The sequence below is a fragment of the Chrysoperla carnea genome, chromosome 1 (genome assembly GCF_905475395.1).
Source record: "Chrysoperla carnea chromosome 1, inChrCarn1.1, whole genome shotgun sequence".
Classification (NCBI taxonomy): Eukaryota; Metazoa; Arthropoda; class Insecta; order Neuroptera; family Chrysopidae; genus Chrysoperla; species Chrysoperla carnea.
The window spans coordinates 87,304,851-87,328,837 of NC_058337.1; the positions used below are offsets into that span (position 1 = coordinate 87,304,851).

Here is a 23,987-nt window from a genome sequence, read left to right on the forward strand (position 1 = left end):
AATATGCCTACTTTTGAAATAATTTATTTATTTGAATAATCCGGCAGCCCTCCCCCTTTTCTGGATTGATTTAGAGTTAGCCCAACTACATATAAAAAAAAATCAAACCTTTTATCCAACGTTGCCTTGGCGCTCGTATATCCTTAAAAGATATAGATTCCAAGTATCTTACCGACAAATGTTCATAAGTGTTCTTAATATTTAATTAGACCATGAATGATGATATAAATAGTATTACCCTTCTAGTTGACCACCATAAATAATTTATTCGAATTTGTCAGTTATAAATGAATAATGACTTTGATATCAATTAATGCGATGATTTATTATTGGGTATTGGGTAAAATATTTATATAACGTTTAATTTGAATATTGCCTATTAGATGTATGTAATATGTTTAAAAATCGAAATTAAAGCAATTAATGATGGTTACATACTAATGGAATTATTAAATTTTGATTGAATTTATTAACTGCTTGTATCAATCTATGTAATGGCAAATAACCAACGTACTTTCGGCACAACATCACTTTTATATGATACTTAGATATACAGTGTATCTTTTTTAACTTGACATACGCGTGAAACTCGAATAATAAGTTTAGTCGAGGAAAATGCTTCAAACGAAAAATGTTAATTTTGAAGGCACACATCTTATACGGGTATTGAATTTACTCTAAGCTTTTCGATTCAATTAAAACCACACTCTAATTCATAACTGGCAAATATTAGACGAACAGTTTACATTATAGAAAGTTCTTTTTAATAAATTTTTTTGTAAACCAAAAAGTTTAGACAGTAAATTAATACCAAAAATACCCTACAATTCATTCAATTTGAACAAAAATGATCTTTATAGAAAAACAAACCACTTTTATTGGAAATTTTTTTTCGAAGAGAGCCTAGATTCCGCAAGAGACATCCGATAAAACAATTTTTGGGTAAAACTTTGCAGTCCGTTTTTGCGTAAACTGTACGGTTTGTGGAAAAAAGTTTCGAACAAAAAATGTTACTTTTTTAATCAATAACCTTTTTCTTATTTAAAGTATTCAATATCTATGGATTACCAGCTATGGAGTAGACTGAGCTTTGATGATTTTATGGAGTAGATTGAGTCTGAAAACCTAGGCCAAGTTTAATGTCTTCGTAAGATGTGCGCCTATAGACCCAACTTTTTTTGCTTGAAGTATTTTTATCGATAAAACTTATTTTTCGAGTTACAAGATTGTGTCAATTTAAAAAAGCACCCTGTACATATAGATTGTTACTTTTATAGGTCGCTAAACCTGTTTTTAAACAAAAACAGTATTTTCTTATATAAATATTTATAGTACCTAAATTTTCTTAATCTATAAGAACGTCTGAGAATCGTTGCCACTAACTAGGATGCATGAATATACAATCTTCTTAATTGGATAGTTGAAGAATGTAATTTGATCAGAAACAAATCTGCTGTTTTTGAAAGCAATCAATAATCACTATTGGAAAGGTTGAATTAACCTTAGCTGGCGGTGGTTATTTCCAGAAATGCTTGTAGATTCGCAAACCAAAGTGTGATTTTTATAATTTTACACCCAAAAAAAAAAACGCGACAGTTTTATTTCGTTAAAAGCTAGACACACAACACGTTTCACGGCTTACTCATGAAAACTGTTAGGCATAATAAAAAAATAACTTTAACTAAAGTATGATGGGGTACATCATGTTCTGACATCAGATTGTGCAGTTTGCTTAATTACGAACTAATTGCTTATTGTCATGATTCTAGAAAATTGTTAAGCTGTAAAGTTAGCTTCTCCCCTTGCCTCCCCTTTTGTTCACCATTTCATGGATATTAACTTTTTGGTGCGGAACCCTAATTTTTTAGAAAATAAAATATAGCCCATATGTTATTTGCTGAAAATTTAGCATTCCATAGGCGGAAGAATTTTTAAAATTGGTTAGTAGACAAAATGTCCCACCCCTGTATAAAATCCTATCTTCTAAGTTGGACCAAATTACAAATTTTTATCAAAATCGGTTCACTAGTGTCGAAGTTTATCCCGAACAAACATGTGATATAAGATTTATAATAAGATAACCAAGTAAACGCGATTTCTTCAATCCAGTATTTTTTTTACAGTGTGCGTACTTTAAATGAAAACGATCCGCTTATAATGCTGGAATGGTTTTTTCCTTCTTTTTACTGTGATGTCTTTATATAGTTTTCTAATTTAGTCATACTATAAAATCAGATAAAAATTTCGAAGAGCAAAGTTCCTTAACCATAATAATTGTAAACAGATAAATAAATATGTTTTCATGAATGCAAATAAGTTATATTTACCATGAAAATAAAAAGGATGATATGATAATGTAGTAATTTCACGAGTAGAGATAGAGCGTTGCATCGAGGAAAGCGAGCTAATAATTATTATAAAACTAATTATTTTATGTTATTAATTAGACAAGTAAGATTATTTTAATGTAAGATTATTTTATGTATAAAGTTTTCTCGTTATATACCAAATGTTAGTTTGATAATTATTTAATTATAGGTATCAAGTTCCGAATACTTTGGTGTAATATTCAGTGGTGATGATCATTTAATTTATCCTCGTGAAGAGTTCATACCAGCCACTAGAGGAGTATTATTAGAGTAAGTCACCTGGATTATAATCATAAATCATAAAATATAGTAGCAGCTTTTTTTTAAAGCGATAACCTATTTCTATGTTTTTTCTGTATATTAGTCCGAGAATTTGTAACTAGTGCAGGCAGGAATTATAGTACTTAGGTAGTTGCCATTTCAAAATTTTGGATATCGTTACATAGTGGGGTAAATCTATCGGATTTTGATAATCAAATCGGAAAATTTTGGTAGAAGGTTTTTTTTTTAAATAGATTTCTTTCGTTGTAAAAAACAGAGAAAAGGAGTTTTCCGGTTCCGGAATGATCCGCACGACTTTCTACACACCTATATCCGAATTGTTTTCTTTGGTGGCGTTTCCTTTTCTATGGTGATACAAATCTGGATTTTTGCATTTTTATTTTGTAATATTTCGATCCATTATCAGATTTTGTCAAAAAGCGTGCTGTTGAAATTTTACAAAAAAATTCGTTTTTCTCAAAGGTTATGTATCGGGCTAAAATTTACTATCGTAGGTTACATTTTTTCCAGAATTGCAACTCAATTTCTTCATTTTTCGAAAAGTTATCAGTGATAGTTGAAAATATTACGTTACTGCATTTTTCTTGAAATTTTGGGGTTATTTTGCTATGTTCAAGATTCGATAGTAGCAAAGACAATGTAGAAATTCATAAAAAATAATTTCCTTTTTTCTTCGCTTCAATCCGATCAATAGAAGCAGAGCTATTCAAGAAAACTTCATCAAAGAAAACAATGTTGAGTAACCCTAATCATGTTTAAACAAATTAATATTTAGGGAGATATAATTAACTGCACACCGAATGCTCAAGATAACGGCTTAGAATCTAACATTTCCACGGGCTTCCGTTTAACACCTTCCATAATATCGATGTACCAAGTTATATAGTTCAATTACAAAATTGTCAAAAACTTGAATATTATTTGTCTGATATGATTTCCATTTCAATCAACAGATTAGAATGTTATGAATATAAATAATAAATTATAAAATTTAGGAAGTTATAATTTAAGAATTATAAGTAATTGCTTTTATTTTTTTGATAAGTATTATTTACACGATTTTTTTTTTTTTTCCAGAAACGCTCTTGGACCAGTATGTAAAGCCAGAGGAATCGATATTTGTAATTGTGAAGTTTATTTAGATAACAATGGAACACCATTACCTATACAAACATTGGATGTGGCATATTTATCTGGAAAACAATTAACAGTTGTTGGTAAATATAATTTCAATTCAATATCTATATCTATATTAGTGGTTTTATTGTGTATTTGACTCCAGTGGTTGTCAAACTAAATTACAAAGATAACATTCCAATTGATATGTTCCGTTAGATGTCAAATAAGAATGGCAGTATACTTCCACCAGTGAAATGAAAAAATCTTTTATTTTTTAATATTCAATATAAATATTTTATTATGTATACTGTTTTGATAAGTTTTAGCTCGCATTCAGGGGCTAAATTTTACATATTTCATACATCCTATAACTGAATATTCTGCATTTAGTCGCAGAAACGAAGCAATTAAGTTCAAAAAATATAAACAGTAAGTCGGATTTGAATGCGGTTTTCGGCGTTCAGTTCGTTAGAGCGTCAGAAAAAATTTGTGACCTTAATTGATTTATAAGAAATTAAAAATTTAATTTGCACAAATAATATCCATTTTATAATTGCATTAACCGTAAATATACTAAATTCACAATTCGGCTAATAGCGATGAAAATGATTCCAAACTCGGATCTCGGGTTCTCGGTTCTCTGTTACTCGGGAATTTTTAGAGTCGCTGAACACGAATATCGCGTGATAATTGGTTTCGGAGGTACCTAGTGCCCATAGTAAACGGTATCTCCGTCGCCTCCTGGAGTTTTCGGGAAATTCGTTATATAATCGGTCCAAACTTGTTACTCGATAGTTTTTTAATTGATCTCCAGTGTGGTGATATTTGTGTTTAACGACCCCCCTAACGACTTTGACTTAGCGACTGGAATTTTACCGATGATCAAGTTCTACTAGTCTGTGTCAGGTATCTAAAACTTTCGACATGTTAGGCTAATTGGAAGAACCCTTTTGTTCCGCTGGAACGGCAACAAAGCACCTAAAAATAAACCTAAAATAAAGGAAATAATTTTCATGTAATAAAAGAAAATTAAAAAAAACACATTTAAAACGGTCCATATATTTCACATATATTTCACTCACCGAATATTTCACTGGCCGGCGGACTATTTGTTAAGAATTGGGATAGTACATTTATCTATATTAGATGAAAATTTATTGTCATTGGATTTCGTTTCTTTCTTGATGTTGTCCTATTAGATATTGATTTCTTTATTATCAGCCACTAGTTTTAACGAGTCTAGGTACAATGTATGGAAATACTAAATTGACACTCGAAAAATATTAAATTTCAAATTATTTTAATTTCAGCACTCTAATAAAATTTTATTTGCCATTCTTTGACTAGCTATAAAAGGTGAAACCCCAGTTTCAGCCTAAAATTTTTTTAGTTCATTTTAGTTCATCAATTTTTGAATGTTCTGTTACAAAGTTCCTGTGTCTATCCACAAAATGAACCAATCTTTGTTTTACAAATCTTTGATCATCGCACAAGTCGTGCCTCATGTTGATTGTTCTTCCCTATACTCCGCTAGAATCATGTTGGAGACTTATAAATTGCCAAATTAATTTTATTATGATAATTAAAAAATGATATGCTTTTTTGAAATGAATTTTGGAAGATTGATTATATTTCAATTTTTAATTTATACTCCAGTAAAATCTTAAAAAAAAAAAAAAAAAACTACTACAATCGCAAAACGCGATGTAAAGCTCCTTTTTTTGATATGTTATTTGGATCTCTTTGGGAAGTGTGAAATTACGTTTTGCAAGCAAAAAAAAGTTGTATTAACTGCGTATTCCTGAAAAACTTTAAAATTTTCGTACCTTTGTCAGTTTTTGAAGTTCAATGAGCTTTTGACATTACTTGCCACTATTATTTTGAAAGTAAAAGTTTTCCAGAAAATACTTTTCAAAATTTTCGAAAACTTGTACAAATGGCGGATGGAAGACGCTGTAAACCTGCTTTAATGGTATGTTATTAGGACCCTTTTGGGGGAGTGTGAAACTACGCTTTGCAAGCAAAAAAAAATTGTGCTACTTGCGTAATAGGTGAAAATAGCTAGCAAAACGTAATTTCACACTCTCCTAAGGGTCCAAATAACATGTCAAAAAAGTATCTTCACATCGCGTTTTACGATTTTAATGTAGAATTTTATTAGTGTATTAAGTATTTTAACTTTATTAAGTTGGCCGTTGTTTTTCCTACTACTCCATACTAAATAATAATCTCAGTAAAAGCAATTGTGAAAATGTTCATTTAATTTTGTTTTCTCTATTTTTCTTTTCTTTTTCAAACTCGATGCTGTTGTATTTATAAGAGGGATGAAACACTTTTTACATTTAGCAGTAAAAGAAATAAGTAAAAAAGGTAAACGATTTTTTAAAATTGCTTTTACAATGATTGTCGACCAGCTACCAGCATATGGTTGAGCAAAGATTATATTTGTACATTTTGTGTGCTGTTTAACTCATACAAAATAAAACCCAAACACTACCCCAAAATATTTTAGAGAAATGGGTTTTTTTTTTAAATATATTTTTATCTAAATTATAATTTTACTTACTTTTATACCCTGTGAATATGTTTTAACGAATTAGACTGTAACAATTTACTCCAAAAAATAATTAAAGCAACATTTACCAAATAAAATAAGCTTAGTGGGACAAATAGAAGCAGCTCAGTGGAAAGGCTTAGACCTGCTCAGTGGCCGAGCGAATAAAGATACAATCAGCTTTAAACGTTTGGATACTGTCTAGGTAGTTGCTGGTACGAATCCAGGCAGCGGCAGTGTGAGCAATTATAATTAATGAGGCGATAAATTGATCACACTGTCGTCGCTTTGATAAAAACGCAGTACTCGATTCCACCCACATCATGAAATTTAATTGTATATTGGATATAGTTTAAAATCAATTAAATAAAGATAAGAAAATGATGTGGATGGCCTATATTATAGATAGATGTCTAAAGAACGGAGATTAAACCCATTCATAAAAAAAAGTAGAGAAAGCGTTAGAAGCTCGCAGTTTGAGCAGTCATTGTCGAAAAAAAATCTTGTATTTTAGAGATTTAAAATAAATAATAAAATTTAGTTACATTTTTTACCAGTTTTTAATAGCTTTTTTTAACTATAAAAAAAGGAAAAGTCACTTTATTAAATTTTCCATGAAGTCAATTAGGTAATTAAGGAAATTTTGCTTACTTTTGTTACTGGAAATTGCATATAATTAAAATCGTTTGTTTTTTATTTTTGAATTTTTGGCTAGGATAATCATATTAAAATTAAAATAAAAGCAATTTAGTACTATACTATACACTTATACAGTATATCAACAAATCTGACAAGCGACATACTATGACGTCAAGTCCGTTTTTAAATTTGAATTTCGGTTTTAGAAATTTGAATTTCTCTCACTGAATTTGTACTTTTATTAATTAATTTTAAGTGATTCAAAAGATATTAATTACTAAAATAATGGTTTAGTTGAAATGTCCAGCCAATAAAGTTAAGGAAAAAAAATATTTGACCCAAATTTAAATTTCATACTCATTCCTAATTTGGACGGTCTGCTGTGACGGTCTGCGGTAACGATTTATAAAGACATATTTATATAAAACAAAAATTGATCTAGGAAATTGGGGCAAATTCGAAATTTATATGCTCTCTTTGTTTAAAAGATGTTGTCGCCAAGAAACTAGTGAAAAGTCAACTATAATAAAATTTACATACGGTTTGTAAGTGAATGGCTAAAGTCAATTTTCATAGTGAACTTATGCTTATTCTACCTATATATTAAACTTTACCATATTTGTTTTGTTAATAAATTTATGCAAACAATAATGAATAACACCAGAGTGAGTCTTCAGACTTTCTGTTATATGATAACACCATTCACTAGTAACTACACCGGCAGTGGCGTAGCTATAAGGTGGCAGGGCTAGCAAAATGCCACGGGCCCCGACGCAAGGGGTCCCCGGCTCAAGAGGCCACGAGTATTTTATTTTTCTAGAAAAGAATATTTTTAATTTTTTTTAAGTAAGAATTGGAAATGTATCGACAAGAATTTATAAATTTAAAAATGAAAGCAAATAGTGTAGCAGAAAAATGGTCCATAACCCCTTAATTTTCTAAAAATCGTCACAGAAAGGTTAAACGCCATTTTCATGAACTTTTTCAAGATGAGCGTCGCCAAGATCCGGAAAGTTTGTTCAAAGTGAACATATTTTATCGAGTATTGAACTTCATTATTAATCTACTGAAATCGCGTTTCCTTCCGATGAATAAAATTGTTTTTAATTTCACAGTTTTGCAGCCTCCAACTTTACAAATTTTAAATGACACAGATTTATTAAAAAAGCTCTAGAATTTGTTGATATATATAAAAAAGACACATCTGAATCATTTGCTAGGAAAATTCTCAGTTGTCGGTCCACTTTCAGAGATGAAATAGAAAAGTCTTCGTGTATTAGAGACCTTGCCGATTTATAAATAATAAAGAATCGTTTTATGTCCTGCAGCTTTCCCGAAGTATGCACTGCATTAATGTTATTTGTTACATTCCTGTGACTACAGCTAGTGCTGAACAATCATTTTCAAAACTAATATTAATAAAATCCTATTTAAGAAACTCTATGGGGCAAGACAGATTATCTAACTTGGTTATTTTGTCTATTGAAAATTCTTTAGCCCGATCTTTAAACTTTGATGATGTTATAGACACTTTTGCGGAACATAAAGCTCGAAGAAAAGATTTTTCTTAATAAATATTATTGAAATTAAAATTGTTATTAGTGTTGGATAACTACTTAAGTGGTTTATTAAAATTAAACTAGGTACAACGTGTCGATTTTTACTGATAGGGCCCCATCAAAAGAATTTGCCACGGGCCTCAGATAGTATAGTTACGCCACTGTACACCGGAGGAGTTTCTATAATATAATTGCATTGTAAATATGACGGTTTGACAGCCACTGTTATAATAATTGTGTACGGAATTAACTATTGTATTTAAAAACCTTTAATGAATGGAATATATGGAACAATACATATAAATTTGTATGTAGTAACAATGGGAACATAAATTTACTATACTTCTCGTTCTTTCCTAATACCAAATCCAAATATTTTGTAATGTATTTTCTGTTGTTTTTTTTTTTATTTTTTATTTCTATATATAATGAAAAATTACTTCGTATACTCTTAAATTTTTTTTTGTTATTATTTAGTTATTCTGTTTTTATTTTGTGAAACACGTACTTGTAACAAATGTGTCCAATTCTATTACCTTATGTAAATATTTTATTTCTAATTGAAACTCGTTGAAAAATTCAATTAATTTTAAAAATTTTATCCGAGAAAATTTTTAAGATCTCTGCACTGCGCCCTTGTGGAAATAAATTTGTTCTGTAATTCATAATATTTAGTTTGAAATTCCGAAAAAGAATATTTGAAGTAAAACTATTTCTGAAAAAGTCAGAAAAAGTCTGAAAATATCAAATAAATTATTAATCAATCATTTTATGCATTTTGTTAAAATATGTATATCCCCTTAAGGGCCCACAATAAAAATATTATATAAAAATATAAATATTTTTATTGTGGGTCCTTAAGGGGATATATTTTAACAAAATGCATAATACAGCCCACAGAAACGCTCATCTTAATTTGAATAATCATTTTATGACAAAAAATGGTAATAAATTCAGACTCTTTCGGAAGAAATATTCTCCTAGAGTTCTCCTAGAAGACTTTTTTAGAATTTTACGAAAATTTAGTTAGAAAAATAAAGTAAGAGTAAGACATTCTCTGAGTTTTTCATAATTAATCAGTAATATTTAAATTCTATAATTATTTCCCATTTTAGAAAAATTTTTCAAAATTACTGTAAGTGTTACGTTACATACTTGAAACTTCGTGAGTGTCTTCCTTTTGGCGAGTTTACCAATCTTTCTCACTACGACTTTTTTTCGAAAGTTCTGTGTATTCAAATAAACATAATAATATCATACTCTTGAAATCACAGCAATGTTTAAAAAAGTTGCAGAGAAAAATTTTGGTAGACCCGTCAAAAGGAAGCCACTCACGAAGTGAGTGTGTATTAATAATTTAAAAAAAAGGTGATATCTCGCGGACTAATACCAATTAGAAAGTCACATTTCTTTCGCGAGTTTACTATACCTAAATGTGATTCAAAAACGATTATCTGCATGCATGCTCAAGAACAGTGAAAAAAATCAACATTGAATTGTTGTCTCCTTTAAATAAGTCAGTTTAATAAATTTTTCAATAAGGAATATTTATGTATTCTTTTTATATTTTTAATTCATTGTTTATATACCGTTATAAAAAAATATAAATACTGTTTAAAAATGCTGTAATTAAGTGTAAAAAAATAATTAAAATAAAGAATTAAATAAGGTATTTCAACGCAGTCTTTTTGACGCTCTCAGTTGATGACGTATTTACATCGTATCTTACATCTGTCAGTTGGTGACAGTTCAATGTACTGTTTACTACAGTGCTATACCCACGGATGTAGTAATTATAGTATATATCCATGGTAATACCATACAAAATATAAGTAATTAATACGATTCAGTATCAACAAGCCTGAAAAGCCACATACTATGACGTCACGTCTGTTTTAAAATATGAATTTCCGTTTTAGAAATTTGAATTTCTCTCACTGCATTTGTAATTAAAAAGATATTAATTACTAAAATAATGGTTTAGTTCAAATATCCAGCCAATAAAGTTACGGAAAAAAAATATTTGAATCAAATTTAAATTTCATGAATATTCCCTATTGTGTATCCACCATTTATTTCCCATACTATCTAGAAAAATATTTATTTGTTCTATAACAATAAAATTTAATATTTTATTTTAGTGTAGTCAATAACGCTATATTTTATAACAATTGGTGCATATAGAAGTACAATAGCTGTTTATCTCACTAGCATAGGTTTAACAGTGATGATGATGATCATATAGTACATAATATGTAATTATAAATATGCATGAAAAAGAGAGAAAACTCTACTAAGCGAACATGCCAAGAGGTGAAAACGATTTTCTCGACTTATAGAGGTTTCTGTTTCTCACTTATAGAAAAGAGGCTAAATTATTCTCACTTGTACAGTTTTCTTGATTATCCAGATCTCACTCAGATTTGACTGCATATAAAAAAACATAGCCATACCGAAAATTTGCAATTTTTTTATATCAACTGAATTATTTCTTTTCGATATCTTTGAATCCATTTTGTTTAGTTTACAAGCGTACAGATACTATTTCTTTTAATAAAGTTATAAATTATTTTTAACGTGACAGAAAACGGAGAGTATTCAATAAAGAAAAAGGTATATATGTATAATATATATATCAAGTGTACCTATCTTGTCTAATATACAGGGATGTTTGGTAATTCGATAGCCACCTTGTTAGGACTTATTCCTGAGCTCATTGGCAACAAGTTCGGACTATATAAGGGTCCGAAATTGAACGGTTCTCAAATTGTTGCAATTTTTATTTTCAAATTGATGTAAAAAAACAGCTCATGATAAATTAAATTTGTTATGTTTTACTATCTGAATGCGAAACTTCATTGAATTACTAGAACCGATCTCGAAATAGTTGTATATAAAGGGTGTTTGAAAATTCGATAGTTACAGTGTTTATTTGTGACCTCCTCGGCAACAAATTTGAAACTACTTGACCATACTTGACCATAAATTTGTTGCCAACGAGCTCAGAAATAGGCACTATGAAGGTGGTTATCGTATTACCAAACATCCTATATAAACAGCTATTTCGAGATCGGCTCTAACAATTCGATGAAGTTTTGCATCCAGATAGTATTTAACATATCAAATTTAATTAGATGGCTGTCAACCCAGCATGTTATTGCGAAAATTAGAGATAACATCACTAATTTTAGACTAAATAATATTATAATGACATAACTAAATAGGTCGTGCTATTTCGTAGATTTTTTTTTGTTACCAGTTCTTTGTTAACCAATCAACATTTATGTATGTTAACCCAATAATATTTTGTAAAAATGACATTACTGGAGCAGAGGGGAAGAAATATACGGACGAATGTCGGTCGTCCAGGAATTTTTTACAATCTATTATACAATAGATTATGACCCAATTTTGTTGGAATATTAATTTAAGAGAATTTTCAATAGATATATATTTAAAGTATTAACTGAGGATTATTTTCCAATCTACTGTTAGCTTGTAACCCAATTCATTTTTCAGATATACAATGTAATCGAAATAGCATACATTTTTTTTACTGCATCTGAACTAGTTAGATTTGACCTGTGAGACGTGTGCAATCATGTTTTTTAAATTCTATTCATTTTAATTAATTTATAAATATAATAATAAATACATCTATGTTGATAAGATTGAAGTATCTCCGTTTTATATTTGTAGTCTACAGTACAGAGACGGGAGTATAGTTTCGTGATTAACACTCTTACGAAACTTCGTAAGTGGCTTTATTTCAGTGTAACCTACAACGTTTACATTTGCGCAAACTTTGAAATTGGGCCGTAAAAGACGGAAAACATGTCATTTAAACGACCTATTGAAAAAATATAAACAACCATTTGCTTTTTTCTTGAATGCAAGATAAATGAATTTAATAAGAGAGATTAATAGTGGCCTACCAAAATATTGGTCGTTTGGCGTAACCTTCGCCCTCAACATGTCGGAAAAACGAGGATATGCAAATTTATCAACAACCGGTTAATTTTTCTAGAAATTTTTAATAAATATTAGTAAAATTGAATGCTCATACTGACTTACAGATTTTATGAGCCGTTTTCTCAGACCTACGCCTTAATCATTTTAACGACTATATGTTTTATTTGAATTGCTTTTTTTAGTTTATTAAGCGAAAAAGCAACCAGAATCACGCCGAAGAAAATACTGAAACCTCCTAGAAAAGCCCCATTTAAATCTCGAGTGAAAGATAAATATAATTTTGTATAAATTATATAGGTACTTATATAAAGTTTGTCATAATGTGTTGTTGTAATTAGTGTGTTTACCAAGTTTGGCATACATACACTTTCTAAAAAAATCGGAACAAAAATAGCCTTAAATATGTCCAAGAAAAAACATAACTATTCCGTGATATTGAAATTGGGCTAGACATTTTCCATTTTAGCATAGTTTACAGTACAGAGAGAGTGTATAATTTTGTGATTAACACTACTACGAAACTTCTCGGTAAGTCTAACAAGTTCAAATGTGTTTCTTGTTGGTTGCAATATTTTTAAGAATTAAAATTGAAATAACATGGTTTGAAAAACTACTTAGTTTGGAAGTGAGGTTTCTTTTTCATAATTAATAAATCACTTTGTTACATATAAAAGCTTACTCGTGTAATCGTGTAAAAGCTCACTTCTGTTATTACGCCGAAATTCATTTTAACGTAGTGTAATATACATCAGCTCATGTATTTTCACAACTGAGCAGAAAAACTCTCTTTCTACAATAAAATTTTCTAAGCTACTATTATTTCAATTTTCTGTCATAAAAATATAAAAATTCGAAAAGGAAAAATTATTGTAAACAATTAAATATAATACTGTGTCCAAAAACTAAGGTGGCATTATAATTTAAATTGCGCGCATTTTAATTCCTTCCGCCCGACCAAACAGTCAACAAGGAATATTATTTGAACTTTCTGCGTCATTTTCGTAACGCTATCCGTCTAAAAAAGCAGGAATTGTGGAAAGACAATTTATGGTTTTTACACCACGATAATGCACCATCCCATACTGCACTTATAATTCGTGATCATTTCGTCAAAAACTCAACCCATATCGTTCCGCAACCACCGTATTCACCTGATCTGGCGCCATGCGACTTCTGGCTGTTCAGCAAGCTCAAAAGGCCACTCCGGGGACACCGTTTTGATACGATAAAAGAGATTCAAGCCGCAGTGAAGACGGAACTGAATGCAATCCCGGAAAATCACTACAACCAGTGTTTCGAAGATTAGAAAATCCGTTGGCATAAGTGCATTGCACTGGGAGGGGATTACTTTGAAGGGGATGAAATTGATTTGGAAGAATAAATAACGAATTTTCAAAATAAATACAATGCTAAATTATTTTTTGGGCACAGATTAATTAAAATGAATACTATTTCTTCCCACGCAAGCAGCATGACATTATGAATGGCAAGATGCATTTTTTTACTTTTCTACACCCTCAAGCGAAAATCTACAGAAACATGGCTTGGCACAATTTTTGCATATATTGACTTCCAGCCCCACATCTGGCGCCTGCCATTGATATATTTACATTCGAAAAATTTCAATAAAATCTAAAGAAGTAAACATATAATGATACTTCAACATATAAAATGACATTATTAAAATAATTTAAAAAATTTTACTGAAGTTATAAAAATTCTAGTTTTAATTATAAATAAAAAAAGTTTTTTATTAAATAGAATATTTTATATATAGGTAGGTATAATTTTTCCTTCCACGTATACATGCATAAGGACGGACGTACTAACTTCCTGGTGAAAAACTTTTTCATTAGAATGTAATAAGATATCTTTATAATCAAATTAAATACCGACTATTAAATTCTAAAAAATATGTTCCGTAATTACAGCTTCTTTTAAATTTCTTGTTAACATAACTTGTACTTACCTATAATGCTATACAGACCGATATAAATATTTTTTAATATTTTATATGCGCTACTACAAATATAGTTCAGCATGAGGTAGCGTTTAAGAATTGAAAACTATTTAGAAAATCTCATCTATGATATCCAATCAATAGGAACTAAAACGCATACTAAGAAGGTACACAAAAAAGCTAATTATAAAAAACGAGCTGACCCGGTGAATCTCGTACCGCCTAACAGTCAATGAATGTCATATTCGCTGGACGATTTTAACTTAAAACAAAGACTACCGCGATGTAGCCTTCACTTCCCCTGCTCCACTTGTCTCCCCCTTTTGTTCAAAATTTCATGCGTTTTAATTATTTGGAAAAAGTTGCTTAGAATATTTTACCGATTTTGTGAAAATATTTGAATACATAACACTATTAAATTATCAATTTATCCAGTTTTTACATTTCATAGCTCAATATATCAATCTTGGAAACGGCTCCAACGATTTTTATGAAAATTAGTATGCAGGGGTTTTTTGAGACGAAAAATCGATCAAGCTTGGTTTCATTTTTAGAAACTGTTGTTTATCCTTGTTTTCAGGAAGCTGCAACTAGCTGCTTTATCGACACTGAAACACTAAAGATATATTTCAGTAGATGGCCTTGTTACACGATTAGTATGCAGGGGGTTTTTGAGCCGAAAAATCGATCTAGTTATGTCTCATTTTAAGAAAACGTCGTTTTCCCTCGGAAACTTCAATCTCAAAAACGGCTCCAACGATTTTCATGACATTTAATATGCAATAACGAGCGAAGCTCGGTTATCCAGGTACTTTTTACTTGATTACAATAAATAAGTTATTGTTTCTGATTTAAAATCGTCGGCACCGTGTTTCACTACACTAACAAAGTTTTTGCACATCTTTATTATCACACATTGTTTTATATATTACAGGATACCGTATCTATTTTTAGGAATTGTGTCATTATATTCTGTGTATCAAAACTGTTACATTTGTATTGGTATCAATAAAACTCATTCCTTAAATAAACATACCAAAATCGATTTGTTTTTTCAATGAATATTTTTTATAAAATATAATATTATTTTTAAAAAACCATTCAGATTTGATTTTACATTCAAAATAAATGTTGTGTTAAGCTGTGGATTTTTATTCTTAATAAAAACACGATATTTTTTATTCACAATAATTTCAAAAGAATCAATTTATTGGCAATGCTTTATGTATTAAATACCTGTCTATTCATAAAGATGTTTTTACCCAAAAATGTGAATATTTTAGACTATTTATCATTTTTCTGAAATATTTTTCATTTGTCTGTCTATCAATTTTTTTAAATTAAGAAAACAAATAATTTTCGAAAAAAAATGCAAAAAAGTGCCGCTTTTTCTAATTCAAATGATCATCAAATTAAGAGTATCAAATTAAAGTATTGATTTCTCTCTACGTTTCCGAGCAAAACATATTTTTTAGGAACTCATTACTCTCCTTAATGATACTGGGGTATTTTGCATAAAGAACTGATTAACCACCAAAATCGAAATTTTGTTGATAATAAATGTTATTAAAATACAGAGTAATACAAAGAAAATTGGTTTAATATTGTAGTTATTTTTAATATATTCGCTGTTCATTAAAAGGTATCAAAAAATACCATATTGACAATTTTGATAAACGAAGTATGAAATTCTACTAAATTTAGGCCATACTTTTCAAATTTGTGACCAAAATTAACCTAGCTCTAATAGATTTCAAGAATGTGTAGTCCTGGTCTCGGAATTAAGCACATAAGTGAAAGCTAGCGAAAAACTGACATTGCAGCTGAAAAGGCTGGCTCAAAGTTAGTGGGTTCAAAAAAAAAATTACAATAAAATCGTATCAAATTTGTCAGTGCTATCAAAAAAATCGCATTTTTTAACTTTATGACGTCAACAAAATCCAAAAAATTTAATTTTGCTCTATCAAATCCAAATTTTATCCAATTTTGACAAACAAAGTATATAATCCTACTTAATTTGGGTCATACTTTTCAAATTTGTGAACAAAATTAACCTAGCTCTAATAGGTTTCAAGAATGTGGAGTCCTGGTCCCGGAATTAAGCACATAAGTGATAGCTAGCGAAAAACTGACATTGCAGCTGAAAAGACTGGCCCAAAGTTAGTGGTCGATTTTGATATTTTTGGTTTTATTTCAAAGGTAATTTTATGGACAATGTTCTTAGCAAGTGCGAAATTAGAGTTCCGTATCCGAAAAAACTAAAAATTGGCGATGATTGTTAGAGAAAAAGGCAATTTAATGGAAAGTGTTCTTAGATATGTTTCAAATGCGAGTTTTGGGTTCCGTAGCTGAAAAATTTGTGGGGGTTTTTTAATTTTGTAAATTTCACTTGTTGAGTGCAATTAATAAAAATCAAAAAGTCACTAATAAAATTTAAAATAATTGCAATTTAAACGCTCTTATAAAAATAAAACATGAAATTTTAATGAAAACTTAACATTTACGAAGAAAAAATATTAATTAGCTACTTAATTAAAGCTAAAAGTACTCCATACCACCATAGTCAAGTATTTTTACCATCAAAAACAGTAATATATTTATCCATTCATATGGTACACTTTTTCATGGAATCATCCAACTATTTATTTTCGTCTGTAAGCTGTAATGTTCGAATAGTTCAATTTTAAATTTATAAACCTTTATCGATTTTTCTATCACCTTCCAAGAAGCAAACGTTACACAATGCTAAAAGGATATTCCATCATCAAGGGTGGGACAATCTTATGTTACAATATTATCTACAAATCAATTATTTTATGTATTGACTAATAATTAGTAGCGGAAAGAAGAAAAATATGTTATTTTCATATGAAAAAAGCATTTTTTTCTGTGCCACAGACGGGACAAATTTTGTCTCTGTAAATTGGGTTTAACATTTGCTTGATAAAACGTTATATTACGATAGATGTAACTTTGCATATCAATACAGAGCTATGAATTTTCAATAAACTTGCAATAATTATGAGTGCGGACCAAAATAATGCAAAAGCTAAAACTACGAATTTTTCATGAAAATCGGTATATGGGTACAAAAAATATTCTAAGCAATTTTTTTCCTTAGCTCTAACCATCTCTGACGTCAAAGGTAGCTCAGGACTACCGTACGTCCTTCAATGAGCTGGCGAAACAAATGAATGTAAACCTGGTATGGGTACCGGGACACAGGGACATTCCAGAAAATTGTGAAGCCGACGAGCTTGTCAGAAATGGCACAATGCTGTCGGACACAAGCATCAATAAATACCCGGGAGAAAGGCCAATCGTAGATGGAGGGAAGAACGTACTTGTGGTACTACAAGACAGATATGGTCTGAGTACAATCCGAAGTTCTTGTATCACTTCCAAAGGCCTCTGTTCGCAAAGTTATTGCAGCTATCACAGGACAGTGGCTGGGCGGCAAGCATGCTGAACGTTTAGGCCTGGCAGTGTATCACGACTACTGCAGGAGCTGCCACAGTGGTGAAGAGGAGGAGATAATGTCTCATCTTCTCTGTCACTGCCCAGCTCTTGTCATGAGGAGATGGTCAAAGTCCTCCTGCTGTTCTTAAACAGCTCCAAATGATTCATGGAGTAGTGGCCGGGGATGGGCCAACTTTTTTACGGTATCACAACGGACCCTATGGTCTAAGTGTGTCTTATCCCAGGACAGCCACTCTAGCCTAACCTAACGATGATAATCAAATATTCTAAGCATCTTTTTCTAATAACTTTTTTCGATATGTTTTACCATCTCTTACGCTAGGCAAAATATTAAGAATCGACCCTATTTGTCAATTTGTAATAGTTTGAGTTAAAAGTATTGACTTCGGTTTAGTATCTAAAGAAATGTGTCCCATCACTCTGTATGACTGTGTCTTCATCTTACATGTGATGCACTGTCTATACAGGGTATAAAAATTACCTTATTAATGGGACCAAATTTACCAAGCGCAAATTATGGAAATCGGCCCAAATGCCCCTCCCAAAAATCAAGAATATCAACTTAAAAAAAAGTTATTATCAAATAACCCTCATGTCCTAGATAAGCAGTACGATAGAATAGAAAAAGGAGTACATAATCAAGTAAATAATATCCAAGATGAAGTTATTATTAATACTTGAAGAAACGCTCACGATAACGTCATATTACCCTCCGAAATATTTACTGGATCCGCGAGTGTATTGAATTTATTGGATTTAAGTGCGTGATTTGATTTTCGCAAAGATGGATAAACCCATTTAAATGCTTATCTTAACAATATAAGATGATAAGTATATACATACATACATACCTATCTATACATAAATATATATTTACAAATGAATAAATTCAAGGAAATATGATGAAAAGAACATGATGCAAGCATACTTATAGTATCATATTGCTTTATTATACGAATGATTTGATTTTCTTTTATTGGAGGACTTTATTATTATTTTTGTCCATTTTATTCAATAAAATAACGATTTTTATATTATATTTATATTATTTTAAATGAAATATATAATTTTCGTTATTATGAAATTTGTATACTTTATTTTACTCTATCTGGCATATACAACTTTTAAGACACTTCTTGACATGCTCGAAAGATGTGATTTTTTGCTTTCAAACAGTACAGTTTCTACACAGTAAAAAGGTGGGACTTTCACCAATCGACCCGAAAAAAGTCTAAATGTAAAAAAGGTTCCATACTTTTTTCTCTAAAATGTATTTGGTGTTATACATGTGATATGCCCTAGCTATTTTTAACAAACCTTAGAAACCTTAGAATTTTTACTGAATTAATAAAAATGGATAATCATCTAGTGCAGATTTTGTGACGCAGACAGTGGTGGATTTACACTAGGGGCAATCGGGGCTAGTGCCCAGGGCGGCAAATTTTCTAGGGCGGCAAAATTTTGAAAGTGAGAAAATATTTTCTATACAATATATAATTAACTAATTCTTTTAAAAAAACATTTTATCTTTCAAGAAATATAATTTATGCATTATGTATCAAATTAAAATTTTGTATATTATAATATAGGAAATTTAAGTGAAAACTATAAAAATAGTTTATTTAATTTATTTCCAATAAGATATCAAAACTATTAAAATAAAATTTTAGTCATAGGGCGGCATTTTCTTCAGTGCCCCAGGGCGGCAGAATTTTAAATCCGGCCCTGGACGCAGAGATACATCACAACCTTCCGCAAATGGAAAAAGAACACTCCTAAAACTATCCTTGTCACTGCTATTCATGTTAGAAAGATCGGATTTTTCCATTCAACGTGAAACAGGTTCAAGATTACAGGATCATAAAAAAACGTAAATTTGTCCTTCACAACCTTCACAAATGGAAAAAAAACACCTTAAAAACTATCCCTTGTCTTGTTTATATAGTAGAAAGATTCGGTTCTTTGCACTCGCCGCTAAATAGCAGCTACAAATTAAAGTATCAATTCAAAAAACTTAAAATTTTCCTCCACTACCTCCTACAAAATGAAAAAAGCATTCTCATAAGCTACCCCTTTTAACTTCTATTCGTGATAGAAAGATAGGGCTTTTTACATTTGGTGGAGAATTTCTTCAAACTAATGAGACTATTCGATAAACTTTAATTTTTGCATTCCCACACACTTGAAAAATGAAAAAAACGCCGGGAAAAATATTTTTTGTTTAATATATTGAAATAAGATGATAAATTTTGAAGACTGTGATAAGATGGGCTTATATTTAGTATTATTTATTTGTTAAAATTTTTGTATTTAGTATTATTTGTAATTTGCTGTAATTAATGTTATCTGTGCTGTGATGAATGTATAAATAAATTAATTGACACATCGCTTGCTGTTCTATAAAAGTTTTATATTATATGTAAAAATATTTCTGAAGTCAATTATAAAACACCATGTATAAAATGAGATTATACCATGTATAAAATGAGATTATTACCAAGCTGTATAAGGTCTAAATGTGCACATTTTCAAAAACATGAGGATTCTGTAACCGCAGTAGTTAAACCACACGTCTTAAATATTACATACGCATTAAATATTTAAATTATGACTCTTTGTTGTCAACTCTGATATTTTCTGTGACACGGAGCCAAGGCCGAAGGCCGGCACAAGGTTGAAAGAAGAAACTTCCTTGCCAGCAAAGCGAGTTAAATTTATACACTTATAGTGTCTCATTTTACTTACTTGGTTTTGGTTTTTCTTTATAGTGGGGCAAGGTATAGTACCTGGAATCTGAACTAACTTTTTTTTATCCATTTATAGTTTGCTTATTTATGTTTCGTATCCCGTAAATAAAATACCAACGATGCATTATATTCTTATTCAAGGTGCATGACTTAAAATGTATTTGAAAATTTAGCATCTTAAAATTTTACGTTATTTTTAGAATTGTAATAACACAAGGACAGCCTCGTACCTTAGGACGCGTTCTCTTATTATTAATATCTCTAGTACTGCGAGGTCTATCCTTTATATGTCTATGATAACAACTTAATAATAATAATAATAAAACAAAAGAGGGGTACCGCAAGTGGGTCACTAGCATCTAGACCAAGAGTCCTTTGCGCCCTCCTTGAAAACGACCTGCCTTTCGAAGACGTCTTCGGGTAGGAGGCGCTATTAAATTCAGATGAAGCTAAAGGATTCGGTCGAAACCAGACGTCACACAGAAAGCCCACAGCTTCTCCGCCGGGATCTCTCGCAGGATAGATAGAGGTTTCGGACCCGAACATTCTGAATCCGTACTCCGTACAGCCTCTACAAGTGGGATCATTAGGGATCCCCATATTGTGAACATCCTGCTCAACTGTGCTCTAGTAAGTTTCAGGCGAGCACAGTCGAATGGCCTAGCTGTGGCTATTCACAGTTTGGCCTGTCGCATGTCCTGCGCCAAGTCAGAGTAATCAAGATGGGCTTGTCGTAGCCATTCGATTCGGTAAATTACAGAGCATCTTGCTATGGGAATGTCAGGCTCAGATGAAAGAGTTGTTTGAAACGACCCCTCTCGTGCCAACGAGTCTGCTGCTTCACTCTCTTTAACGCCAGTGTGACCCAGAACCCAGATCATCCTAACTGTGTTCTTCAATGCCAGGTGATTCAGCACCTCGAAGCATTTATAAACTATCCTTGATAACAACTTACACACTAATAAAAATAATTTGAGTATGATTTATTTATATAAAATTCATAAATAAATAATTTTATTACCGTATTATTAACATATAATGCAAAAAAATTATTATATTATTTGAGTGTCGACGAAAAAGTATGCGCCCTCCCCCTGATAGACGAAATATTGTCTATCACCATTGAATGACTTTATTGACCATTTGAACTTTTTTTTTCCAACTTTATTTAAAATATTTTTAGGTGAATAGAGTAGAAAAGTTTTGAATAACTTCTGAATGACTTTTTTGTATGAGGTAAGAAGAATATGAAAGATTCACGTCGTAAAGACGATGTTATCTTATTAAGCATCATTGTGCCATTATTTTAAGTAATGAATTAATATAATATAATGATTTACATAATCAAAAGAACTTGAAAATCGGCTTTGATTAAAAAACCAATTTACCTACGCCAACTCCAAAAATAGACCTATATTCAGGTATTTTACAAATCGATAAAGCCAAAACTAATACTATCTCAACAACCAATAACAATACCATGTTTATATACTAATATAAGATACTTCAATTAGTTGATGAGATGAAAATTATATATCGATGATTGTAACCATGAAGCTGGAGCCACATATATGATAAACATTACACAATACACAACACACAACAAACGTAAAAACACCTGAGCTGGGATCGTATCCACCATGTCAAGTATTTCGAACCAGCACATTCACCGATTGAGCTAACGGGTGCCGGATTTTCTCACTTCTGAAATGTCAGTATAAACAAGTTAAAAACCTTGACATAATCATGGATACGTAGATGCATTCCGTGTGGACTGTTTTTGTCGTAATAGATCGTGGGACATCATCTTTTTTTTAAAATGATGAATATATAGTTGAAACTTTGATAGTGGCATCCTTTTGACGAGTCTACCAACCTTTCCTCTACGGTGTTTTTCGAAAAAGCTGCATTTTCAAATAAGCATGATGACGTCATATTTGAGTTATCGTCCTGAAAAAACGCAACAGGAAATTTGTCGGACACTACGACCACTTTATAACATTAATAATAATTAAACAATAAAATGTTTTATCCTACAAATATACTTTTGCTGAATTGTTTAATAATTATTATTGTTATCAAGTTGTCATAGTGTCCAACAAATTCCCTGTTACGTTAACAATAACTAAAAATATGACGGCATCATGCTCATTTGAAAGCGCAGCCTTTTCAAAAAAAAAAAATCGTTGGGGAAGGAAGCCACTCTCGAAATTTCAAGTATATAATCATCATTTTAAAAAAAATCGCCGTGTCCCACGGTCTATAACATCTCCGAAAAATTATAAACAAGAAAAGTTGATTGTCAAAATAGAAACGTAAACAGATGCTGTTTGGATACCCACTCGTGTTTAAGGATGTATGAGTGCCAGGGAAATTTTGGATAACATTTTTTTTATATGAAGTTGGACAAAATCTAAATAAGTTCTGAAAATTTAGGGGGGGGGTGTGTTTGCTCGACTATTTAAATAAATAAATAACTTCTAAAGTAGCCACATTTATCATTGGTCTTATGGGAAAACGATAGATCAGTGATGTTTTTATATAGATTTCTCCGAAACCAGTCCGGGGAAATTTAAAAAAAAAAACTAATTAAAGATCAATTATTGAAAACAAAAAAAAACCGGCTATGTCCGAATAATTAAGTATGTATGAGCACGGTAGTGTGGACACAAATTAAAAAATATATATTTTTTCAATTTTGATGGTAAATTATGTTATAACTTGACAATATAAAACGAAAAGTAAGAATACAATTTTCCGATATCTGGAGTAATTTTCAAATGATCGAAAATTGAAAATTTTGTTTAATTATTTAGCTTTCGATATTTCAAAACCAATGCAGATATCGAAAAATTTTATTCTTATTTTTCGTCTACATTCATAAAATTATAACAAAATTCATCATCAAAGTTTAAAATAAGGTACAAATAATTACAATCACAAGTCTAAACTTACCTTGGCGCTCGTACTACCTTTAATAGTAGGAATTAACATTTTCGACTCATTAAATATAGCATAACATTATAGAAACTTTATAAAATAAATAATACAGGGTTTTGACTTTACTAGCCTATACAGATAAACTTTATCCATTATGCACAAACGTATGGTACAGAACCATTAAAATGTTATATACAAAGTTTATAATTGACGATAATTTTTTATCTTTTTTCTTGAAGTTACAACATTTATACCCCCGCATGCTTACCATTTAAAACCCTGCACTGATAAGTGATAACAATCATTGTGTATTAAAATTTGAAATAATTCTTCTTTGAAAACTTAATTGAATACATATATATATAT

At 30.5% G+C, this 23,987-nt stretch overlaps 1 protein-coding gene across 1 annotated transcript in view; it reads left to right on the forward strand.

The window, feature by feature from the left end:
- Window positions 1-23,987, forward strand: part of LOC123291889 (pleckstrin homology domain-containing family G member 5-like) — a 58,156-nt gene that overhangs the window by 17,591 nt on the left and 16,578 nt on the right. Inside the window, exons 4-5 of the mRNA XM_044872337.1 lie at window positions 2,539-2,639; window positions 3,729-3,868. Coding sequence (XP_044728272.1) covers window positions 2,539-2,639; window positions 3,729-3,868 — 241 coding nt within the window. The remainder of the gene's footprint in view (window positions 1-2,538; window positions 2,640-3,728; window positions 3,869-23,987) is intronic.